The sequence below is a fragment of the Agrilus planipennis genome, unplaced genomic scaffold (genome assembly GCF_000699045.2).
Source record: "Agrilus planipennis isolate EAB-ADULT unplaced genomic scaffold, Apla_2.0 scaffold179, whole genome shotgun sequence".
Taxonomy (NCBI): Eukaryota; Metazoa; Arthropoda; class Insecta; order Coleoptera; family Buprestidae; genus Agrilus; species Agrilus planipennis.
This window is the reverse complement of record NW_020438885.1, coordinates 263,623-274,742: the sequence shown is the minus strand read 5'-3', so window position 1 is coordinate 274,742 and position 11,120 is coordinate 263,623. Positions and strand designations below refer to the sequence as shown.

The 11,120-nt window shown below is 31.2% G+C and overlaps 2 protein-coding genes across 4 annotated transcripts in view; one reads left to right on the top strand and one right to left on the bottom strand.

Annotated features, from left to right (window-relative positions):
- Positions 1 to 10,719, top strand: part of LOC108740516 — a 15,199-nt gene extending 4,480 nt beyond the window's left edge. Inside the window, exon 4 of the mRNA XM_018474859.2 lies at positions 9,350 to 10,719. Coding sequence (XP_018330361.1) covers positions 9,350 to 9,810 — 461 coding nt within the window. The 3' untranslated portion in view covers positions 9,811 to 10,719. The remainder of the gene's footprint in view (positions 1 to 9,349) is intronic.
- On the bottom strand, positions 9 to 7,454 carry LOC108740515 (protein MON2 homolog). 3 transcript variants are annotated; one of them, XM_018474857.2, is made up of 17 exons: positions 7,028 to 7,453; positions 6,844 to 6,975; positions 6,602 to 6,784; positions 6,179 to 6,550; positions 5,926 to 6,123; positions 5,619 to 5,868; positions 5,397 to 5,541; positions 4,914 to 5,341; positions 4,737 to 4,859; positions 4,296 to 4,666; positions 3,855 to 4,243; positions 3,617 to 3,779; positions 3,217 to 3,553; positions 1,870 to 2,974; positions 1,400 to 1,813; positions 1,245 to 1,327; positions 9 to 1,191 (listed from the first exon to the last, which is right to left on the bottom strand). In XM_018474857.2, exons 1-17 carry the CDS (start codon positions 7,145 to 7,147, stop codon positions 1,007 to 1,009), a joined length of 4,998 nt encoding a protein of 1,665 aa, XP_018330359.1. In that variant the 5' UTR covers positions 7,148 to 7,453; the 3' UTR covers positions 9 to 1,006. The 3 variants fall into 3 exon arrangements, with proteins under 3 accessions (XP_018330359.1, XP_018330357.1, XP_018330358.1); XM_018474855.2 differs by having other exon boundaries at positions 4,737 to 5,341; positions 7,028 to 7,454; XM_018474856.2 differs by having other exon boundaries at positions 10 to 1,191; positions 1,870 to 2,929; positions 4,737 to 5,341; positions 7,028 to 7,452.
- Positions 10,720 to 11,120: the final 401 nt, after the last annotated feature.

Sequence of the window (11,120 nt, the reverse complement as noted above, 5' to 3'; positions counted from 1 at the left end):
TATATATATATATAAACTAATTAAAGCAACACACGCAAAAAAATAGAACATGTACTAAATTCCTACAGAGTCTTTGTTTAGATATGAATTTTGAAAATTTTATTGGCTAGTTTTATTTCATATTAAATGTAATTACACAAACGATACCCTTGGTATATGTAACAACAAATAAAAAAACATATACTACAATTGAAGATCGACCTTCTATAAGTTGATTAAATAGGCCAACCATTGTAATACGCTAAGAGAGTATCAGTACATAAAAGTGTGCTCAACAAACTTGCGTTTATTTACAAGAATTGTCGTTGTTTGCTGAAACTGGGTAGAGATAAACTCGAAAACCCTAAAATTGCACTAAATGTTCAACACCAAACCCGAGTACATAGATTAATTACAACAAATGCAATATGAAAAACTGTAGATTTAATTTAGTTTCTTATTTACACAACTACATCAATACTTTGACACTTCATTATAGATTTAAGAAAGCAAGTTTACTGAGTCACAACTTTTGGCTTTTAGTGAAAATCAACTCTTTAAAGAATTCATGTACATTAAGGTTTCTTTTGTCGATATTTAACTTAATTTGGTCACACTAACAGACATTTTGATTCAAAAATGAACAGCAATAGAGACAGTCAACAATTAAGAACCTTAACATATCACATTTATTAAATATTTGTAAGAAAGCAAATTTCAAAATTATTAGAAACTTTACAGCAGAATGGAATGTCAAAAAAAGAACTACTGAAAGAAAAACCCTTATCTTATTTTAGAAATTATGAACAAATTCGTACTTAGTTATGAAGAAATGTGTATTTATCCATTAGGGAAATATGAAAACTACTGCTAATTTGGCAAAGATAAATAAGCAAATTTAAAATTTCGATAGATCTTTGAATGTAAGATACTTGTGTATGTACATCACTATATAATTATAAATAATTTCGTAAAAATATGTACACATATGGCCAATATATATACACAAAAAAATAGTAAATATTTACTATTTAATATTGTTTTTTAAACCGTTTGTAGTTACTTGAGTTTTGATATGGGGCGGTTGTAAAAGATCACTAAATTGTAATAATGCCTCTCGAAGCGGCCTTGAAACTTGCGAAGATGTTGACATGGTACACTCCACAAGATATGGATATAATCCTATTAATTGTTCCCAGGCTACGTTATCATCTAAAAAATTAATGAATTTCAAAAATAAACAAAGAAAAACACATTAAACCAACCTTTTCCTAGAGAAGATTTCTTCATAGAAATGATAAGGGTTGTTACTGCTTTCAACACAAACGAAATTTCCGATAATCTGTACCTGATATCAAGAGAGAAAAAGGAAAAATTAATTGTATTTTTATTAACTGCATTAGTATTTCGAAATTCTTACCGGGGCAATGGCAATTTACCACTTAACTTTTCATCTTCAATGTATTTCTTTAAAACCTCTTGAAATCTGTGTAGTAACGCTGTAATCGCGAGTTTTCCTGCCACACCCTCGTTTTCGTCACTACTTAACATTACAGGGTTGTTATCACCGTCTATCATGGAAAACTGTAACAGTGTTTCGAAACATATCTTGGCGAATTCTTCTCTTAGCGTCAACTCTGTTTCAGAATCAATGTTAGTGGTTGTCGCGGAATGTATGGAACCTTTGTTCAATAGAACTACAATATTTAGTATGAACTGTTTAGGAATATTAGCAGAATAGGGCAAAATTTCTGTTCGAATTAGCTCAATTATTTGACAATCTATCGACTCGTCGGCCACAAATTCGTCTAAGCCTCTGTCAGCGGGTGGAGTCCTAGAAAGTATTAAATTTTAGTTGATTATTCTCCAAAGGATTTTATAATTAATTACGCTTTTGGGAACAAAAACTCATTGAGTGTCACAGACAACTGATCCCACATTTTTTCGAAACGATTTCCATTAGTTCTAGCTACAGGCAAGCCTATCTTCAAAACGCTAATTAAACTGGTTGCTGCCATTTTCCAAATGCAACTCGAAACGCAATTGTATTTCATGGATAAAGGTGCGTGTAAAGTTAATATAATATCATGTAAAATATTAGCGTTTATAACCTCAGGATTTTGAGCAGTTTTCTCGTACAATTTTACGGCCATAGCAATAGATTTTTCTCCAAATGGGACGTAATTAATAGTCATCCATTCAGAAGCCTTTACAAACTTTAAATCTATCTTTCCAACAACAGGAGGATTTAGCACAAATTTTCCGAACGTTAAATATTGTCTAAATATTTCGGTAACCATTTTATTGTTATCTTTGGCAAGAAGTTCTTTTTGAAGAAGTTCCAATGAGTGCAAAACTCCTTCATGGAGGGGAGTCAAACTGTCATCAGAATATGATTGAATAAGGTATGACGAGTTTTCTCCATACGCTGGTACTGACACCGTGTTTAAAAAAACACTGCCTAATTTTTTCACGTCATCTAATGTAAAATTTGAAGATACATGTTGAAAAATGCTGGGAAATATTTGTACCAAAGCTGTTAAAAAGGCTTGACTGGGCAAATAAAGATCGTCAGAAGTGTCTCCTGCGGTTATATTGGGAACAGTTATATCAGTCCCAATCTTCAACCAAACTTTCCATGCAACATTCCAAATGTTTACATCTTCATTAACTTTCCTCTTGTCGTCTTTTGAGTTTTGGTTTTTATTTGAGTAAAGAATTTCATGAAAAGATTTGAGAGCAGCAAATGAAACTTCGTTGTTTTTACTTAGTGCAGCATTTTCTATAAATTCTAGTAAAACTGTCCATGCTCTAGGAAAATCACCTAAAGCTTGTAGCACTGTATGTTTTGTATTGAATACTCTTGCAACACCAGACAGTGCTAAAACTTGTGTTTCTGCCCATTGTTTTTGAGCAGTATTTCTAGTATGGTGTATTAAAATGTTGCTACCTAAGTAACATAAATAAAAATGTAACAGTGTATAAAAAAAACCATCTGAAATTGAAAGAAAAAGAAGTTTAGGTTGCGCTAAACATAATTTGTCTATACACAAACGCATTTTTCAAGGGACAAGTTCAACAACACAGGCGATGTTTTTGTATTAACGATTTTCTAACTGTAAAAACATGTTTTAAGAAACAAAAATGACATTCTTGTAATTATAAAGCTTTTAACATAATATATATATCGTCACAAATAAGCAAGAAGAAGAGTACAGAAAAAAAGTACAAAATTACCTGTATCAACTTTTTCGCTGCTGGCAGACTTCGTTAATGTTCTTACTTTATCTAATAAAGGAAATAGAACTTGCCAAAGAACGGCTTGCCACGTAGATTGTTTTAATAGACCTCCGTGTGCTGAAATAGTAGAAAATAGTGTCTGTCCAGCCGATTTTCGAACAGCAGGTCTGGGATCAACAAATAAATCACCTAATCTAGAATAAAGGCACATCCACAGTTTATCAAAATGTGGCATATTTGGTGTACCAGGAAAATCTGGTAAAATCGCTACTTCTTCCGTCAAAGTCTGGTTTAATTTGGCTTGATTTTGATAAAAGTAATCTGAAATATTCCACTAAAACATTTGAAAATGAATTAGAATTAATGAGGTAATAAAGAAAAGATATTTTCTGAGTACCATTAATCCTACAGCAGTTAAAGAAATGTTTAATTCTTGCATTTGAGATCCGAATTTAGCTACAGTATCAACACAGAGAGGTAAACATCTACAGGGCATCACAGGCAAAAAATCTGTTATCACAAGTTGCAAACATTGGAAGGCAATCCTAATTAAATTTTCCCTTCAATAAAAAATATTGATTTATGTAAATAAGACACAATATGAGTAGGACAAGGAATTAGTATAAATATTATACCCGTGATGGTCAGACACTGCTCCAATAATATCCAACACAAGTGGCCACCCATGAGAAAATGATTCGCCGGAACTGTGTAATATCTGTAAAACACATTCCAACTGTCGTTGTCTTACATCACCGTGTGGAACGGATGATAATTCGGCCAATGGCCCAAGTAAAAGAGTTTGTAATTTTTGGTTTTCCCTTAAAGGTACTGAATGTTTATGTTGCAATGCTGCCTTTACGAGATAAGTTACAGCTTCCACTCCCCATTCGCGCATTCTAATATGGGGATGATGACAAACCTCCAATAAGTGATTGGTTAGCGGTCTCCAAAGGACTTCAATGCGCGACATATTAACCAAACCTGTTTCCAACAATTTTGCCACCGCAAATAAAGATGGCTCCTGCAATTAATTTATAAGAAACACGAAAAAAGGAAAGTAGTCAATATTATACTCTATTAGAATATGCTAATTCCATTGCTTCTTGAGACAGTTTACAAAGGGCATTTATAAGATGATGTAAAGCTACGTCATCCAAATACTGACTTGATTCAAATAATCTACTAAGCATGGTAGATAATACTGGTAAATCCGCCATAACAGCAGTTGTTATCACAGCGTTAGAATCGGCAGCAGCACGACCTGCTTTTAAACTACCGCCTGTTGATGGTTTCAAACCCAAAATCCAAACTAGATGCTGCAGAGTAGTTAAAACGAAATGCCACGAAGTTCCCAGAATTCCTCCATGACAATGAGCCAAATTTAGCAGTGCACGCATGGACTGTAAATTTTTACCAGTTAACATTACAGGTCCCTGTTGAGCTCCTAAAAGGAAACAAGAATAACATCGGTTTTAAAAAATAACAATTTTAATAAAGTACAAGTTTAAACTCACCTACTGGTACAGATGATGTCGACAATGGCGTACCAACAGCGACAACTTGTTGCCTATAGTCAGTTTCAGGATACTGAGCAACACACTGGGAATATAAGTCTTGCATCTCAGGTTTTCCTTGACCTTCAAACTCAAAAAATAGCAAAGGTTCGTCACTAAAGGCACAATTAATGATACCTCTTACATTCATTCCAGGAGTTACAGCGTTTAAAACGGTTAGTGCATAATGAGGAGGCAAAGATGATTTACAAATGGTCATGATAAATGCATCTCGTGGGGTAGGTAAATCTAATAATCCACATAAGGAAGCATAAGTTTGAACTGCTTTTAATAAACTCTCTGTAACTGATTCATCAGTACTAGCTTCCATTAGAGGATTTAATGCGGCTAAAAGTCCGCACCAACTAGAATTTATCAATTGACGATGCAGTTCTTTTTTGGTTTCGTCTAAAGGGGGACTTGCCACAACTTGTCCGTCAGTTTCTTGACATGGGGTTATTATTATTTGAAGAGAGCGAATTATCTCTAGAATACAGGCATATGCAATTGATACACCATAACCGTCAGGAATTACTGGTGGATCGATCTTTTCTAACATTTCTAAACTACAATTATACAATGTTAGTAGAGCAAATTAAAACTACATTAACAGAAGCATACTAAGTTGATTTTGTTGTTCCTGTGGGAAAAGTAATGACTTGAGGTAGCCACACACCTCGAGAAAGAAAGCCAGGTTGTGGTGAAACACCAGGACCTGTGGGTAGTACAACCAAAAAGGTTGGAGACTGACTTTGCGTTATTGGAACTGTAATCAAAAAATTGATGAGATTATTATAAACGCGAAGAAATATTGACGTATTTATTTCAATTTATTTCACTTACTTTGATGACTTGTTTGTATTTGTGGCTTAATAAATAAGGATTGTACATAAGCGCCCAATGAATTCACAATGTCTTGAAATATTCTGGTTGTATGTTTTTTTAAGTCATAACATTCACAAAAGGAACTCAATAATTCCGGTTGAATTGTCATTCTATGGAGTACTTCTAAAGCTAGTGAACGTTGCCACATTGGCTTATCAGGATCCAAAAACTTTATTATAAGTGAAAGAAATATTTCACATTCTGTTATCTAAAAAAATGAGCAGTTTATTGAGAAATAATAAGATTATGAATAACTCGTGTTTACCAAAAGGCTGTGATATTTTTGTATCAAAATTGAGACTACTCTAAGTAGTCTCATACTAATTGGGAAGTATGGTTTATCAAAAGGTGTTGCTTGTTGAATACTGGCAGGAACAGAGCTTCTGTATTTAATGTTTGGAGAAAAAAGCTTAATAACTAATGCACAAACTCTTTCCTTCAACAAAAAACTGAACTCAGCATTCTAAAAAGCAGAGAAAGTAAATATTTGTTAGAATTTAGATTTTGCATGTGGGTACCTTAAAAAATACAATACTAAAATTTAATAGAACAGATTCCAGTAATTCTAATCCAAATGTTCTTGTCATCTCAGTCATTCCAAGCAACCAGAAAGGTTGATCAGCATTTACTAATTGAACCAAATCTTGGAAAAGCAGGTATGCATCAGCAGCACAAGGTGGCATACCTTTAGGTGCAATACCACTAGGTGTTTTCAATTCTTCTAAATTTACATTTCTTGCAGGGGGAGGATCCTCTACATTTGATAATTGTTCATCTTCTGTAGTAACCCTCTCAAATACTAAGTTTACCAATTGTCTTACTGTAGCACCAGCAGTGTTTATAGTTGTTGAGTTCTTAGCAAAATGAAGCCGAAAACATAATACTAACACCTAAACAATGACGTTTTAGTTAAATTTATTTAAATAGGAAGATACACTTACTCTAGCTAATGTTTCACCATGAACAACTGTATTAGTTGTTAATAGTAAAGTAACTGACTGTAGTACTTTTACTTCCTCTATTCCAGCTTCCATTAGAGACCATAAAGTATCGGTGATATACCTTGCACCCTTCTGGTCAATTAGTTGTTGAGTTATTAGTTTCTGAATAATAGGTAAACAGTACTAAAATAATTTAAGATTAGGGCTGTAGCATTTGAGTATGTTTATTGTCAATTTGCTACCTTGATTATTTTGATATCTTTAGTTTCACAACCTTGTACTAATGGATAAAGTATTTGATTTATTACAGGATATATTGCAGTTTGTGAGCTATTAGCATTAGCTTTAAGTTTATTAACAGCCTCTTCACATGACTAAAAAAATATATCTTCTCGAAACTTATTAGACATTACTAGTTTCACTTACCTCTTTAATTTGAGGATACTTCTTTTTTGTCTCTACAGATAAATTCTTGAAATCATTCTGTAAAGATTCCAAAATATTTTGTGACGAGTCGGAATTAAACATTCCACTTTCGTAAGCCATTGCTAATTTTATAAAATTAAAATAAATTATAAAACAAGCACCCAAAATGTTCACATTTTACATGTCACACTAATACATCAACTTCATTTAATTAAATAAACGCTCTTTAAAAACACCAAACGGTTTTGTATAAGTAACATAATAATAACAGAAATAGTAGCACATCCACAGAAACTGTCACTGTATTTTATTTTTGGTGTTATCTAAATATGTCTATAACATTCCTCATAATATGTCCACAGCAGTTCCACAGTTGTCATTTCTTCTTATGCATATACACTCATATTTATTAGGCTGTCATCAGGCCATCCAACTCATATCAAAAATTGAGGATACGACGATTTGGTGGCGCTGTAGGCAATCCCCGGCAAAATTGAATTAAATATGAATTATTGACCGTTTTTTGTTAATTAAAAACCATGATAACAATTCAATCTTATTTTACAATTTGTACAAAAACTTAAAGGAAATGAAATCTTTTACACTTTACATGTATTTCATTTTTGAAGCAAAGTTCCTTTAGCTATAATTTAATTTACTTTTATATTCATGTTTTTCACTTCATTTTATTATTTAATGAGACAATGTTTTTCAAAGAAGTATATAATACATCTAAAAGACAGTTTAAAAATTTATACATCTTTATTAATAATCACTACTTATTTGACATTCCATAACACAGAACGAACTTTGTTAGTAATTATGAATAAACACAATGTGATGTACACGTTATAGATATAGCAGGTATTTTAAACAATCTCTAGAAAATTAATATTATCGGTATTTAGAATTCGGATTCTAGAAGTCCCCTTTTCGTTTTCCAATTTTTATAGTCAAAGGGAATTCTAAACCGCTCATAATTAAGCAGGATTTTAAAAGTTAGGTACACCTGAGAAGTACATGAAATTGCCTCGTGGGATTCTAACATTCAGGTCATTTAATAAGAAATGTAATTTTTTAGTAATATATTACATTTATATTATCACTTTGTTCACAAATTTTTCTGAATGTTATTCTAAGGCATACAGTAAATGTGTCCAGAAGAAGTTGCAAATACATAGCTGAAAAAAATCTATAACGTAAACTATAAAAATGCAAATTCTAAAAATTATTTACTGTAATTATTAATGTTACTGTTACTTTTTGGTTTTCTCTTTTGTTTGATCATTTGTTTTACACCAATCAGTGATACAATATTTATGTTAGAAAAGATAGTCAATAAATTACAACTTAAGAATAAATATGGGCAAAATATGAAAGAAATTAAACGCAATTAATTAACTCTATTAAGGTACTTAATTATAACTACTTCAGCACTAACCTTTATCGTTTATAAAATAATAATTACGCCAACTAATTATTGACTATCTCTCGTTCATAATAGTTGCAATTTATAAGCGTTTCATGTTTAATTATGACAAACTAGAAGATAAAACAACCGATCTTAAATTAATAAATGGTATCAAACTTAATACTTTTAGTAAGATTAATTTTTTAAATAACAAAGCAATTTGCGAAATGATATTTATTATGTTGGTGTTTACTTTTTTGTATTTTACTTTCAGTAAGACACAATAAGATTTTTTGCCATAATAAGTATACAATATTATTAATTAATTTCGAGCTATGTAAAAAGAAATTAATAAACACTACTTCCTCTTGTTGGCCCAGGAAATTTGCTTACTTAAAATTAGTAAAATAATAACAAAGTGTAAAATTAAACAAAAATGACTTAAAGTAATTCTTGGCAAAGGTATTACTGCAAAAAATATATCATCTTACATTAGCAAATTTGTATATACAGAGACATTTCATATAACTAGTAGAATTACATTAATGATTGTAAACACATTTTTAAATATTTNAAGTTGATTAATCAGGAATTCATATACATATTAAAACAATTCATGATGAGTTTTTTATTTGTAGGAGCTACCCATGAATTACATACCGCAAAATTCATTAGTTTTTAATCTTGCCCCACGTACAAGAAACGCAACGCCTAGCTAAAACCCCCCTCCCCCACTTCGATACGTAATGCGTTCATTGTAAAAAGTTTTAGGTTTCAATTAAGAAAATATTAATTCACCTTTAAATATAGGTACAATTACAATTTCTAATCAAGACAAGGCTTATGTAATTTATGGACGGCCCCTTATGATACCCTATATATTAAATTTATATTATTTTATACGTTTGCAGGTATAATACTTTATACATTCATTCAATTCCATTCTACACCAGCGATTGTAACCAGTGTGTTTATTGGTTTAGGAATAATTTTTTGTGGTTGTGCTATGGTGCATAACGTATTTATATGGCAAAAAGAAAAAACAAATGCCGTAAAAGAAATGGCGCTCCAACAAAGCGAACAAACAACCACGCAAAACAATATATTTTTTAACAATATTGTACCCCTTAACCAGTCTCACATTACTACTCATCAACCGAGTATATTGCAATCCACCCTTCAGATTCATCCAAGTAATGGGCCTTACACCCTTCGACCTGCAGCTACCCCTTCGCATGTTGAAAATATTAATTTAACATCTCATCGGCAAGAAGCTAGTGGTAGTATTAGTCCCGGTATACCAACAGCTACCATCGACTTAAGTAGCGTTGGTACCACCAATTCTCCACATGAATTATCTACTTTAGTTTAAAGCCCCACCATTGCCTGTTATTTTTTATTTTCGTGTTTTTTTGAAATTGCCGTATTTTTTGTATTGTAATTGAATAACTGGTATAATCATTGTTTTTCGTATTTTCTTGCCTTCTTGGCAACATTTAAAACTTAGTTTTTTAAATAAAATATTTATTTCTTATTGTAAATAATGTAGGGAAGTTTCTGCGGTTAAAGAGTTGATTATTAGACTTTACCTCATATTTATACACCCTGTATATATCATATATAAAATTGTAAAAATAAGTTAAAAAGACTGCCCACTACATTATATATAGTTTTTACTTTAAAAAGCTAATCAAAATGATTTGTGATGCGAATAAAAAAGTGCCTTCACCTGATATTTATACTTCACCTATGGCTTTAAAATACTGAAAGTCTTAGCTTAAGATTTGAATTGTAAATATTTTTTTATGTATTGTTACAGATTGAATTTTACATGAATTTTATATTTATTCCAAAACGTGCACAGCACGATATCTGATTCCTTATACCCTTATGGGGTTAATCATAAAGTCAATACAATTTTGTTAAGTTAACACATTATTGGTTAAGAACTATTTTTTTAGACATTAAGGCATCAAATTAATTTTTACGCGACTTTCCACTAATATTATTTTTATAGAGTCTAACTCCAAAGTGTATAGGTTTAATAATGCCTAATTTACAATTTATTCTTGCCTTATGTATAGTACAAAACTTAATGTAACAACGGTAAAAAGGTCAGAATTGAGATTTTAAAAATTTCCTTTAGACGCAGATAAAAATGTACCTGAATTTAAAACAATATTTTTTCAATAAATGAAACAGCATCGCCCAATTGCAGCCTGTATAAAATATTGTTGACTTTGTGAAAGAACAGTTACAATAAAATAGCAATCATTTTAAATTGTTTTTAATTCGAACAGTTACTAAAAACGGTGCACTAAACGTAGCATTAATGGTAATCTAAAAGGAGTATTTTTTGTTTTATAATAAAGTGTTTTGGATTTTCTCTGGCCTATGAACAGCAGCTTTTCTGATGAAAGGCATTGTAAGTTACCAGATGAGTTTTTTTTAAATATCTTCTGCAATATGCTTCTACTATTATTATGATTGGTAAATTATATGCACATATGATAACTTAAAATATTTATTTGGTTTTAACATTAAAGCATGTAAAAGTTGAAACAAGTAACGCTAATTTTATGAATGATAACTTTTGAATTTTTAATGCACATTAAATGGTACAAGTAGGCCCAAATATACCATATATATATATATATATATAAACTAATTAAAGCAACATCT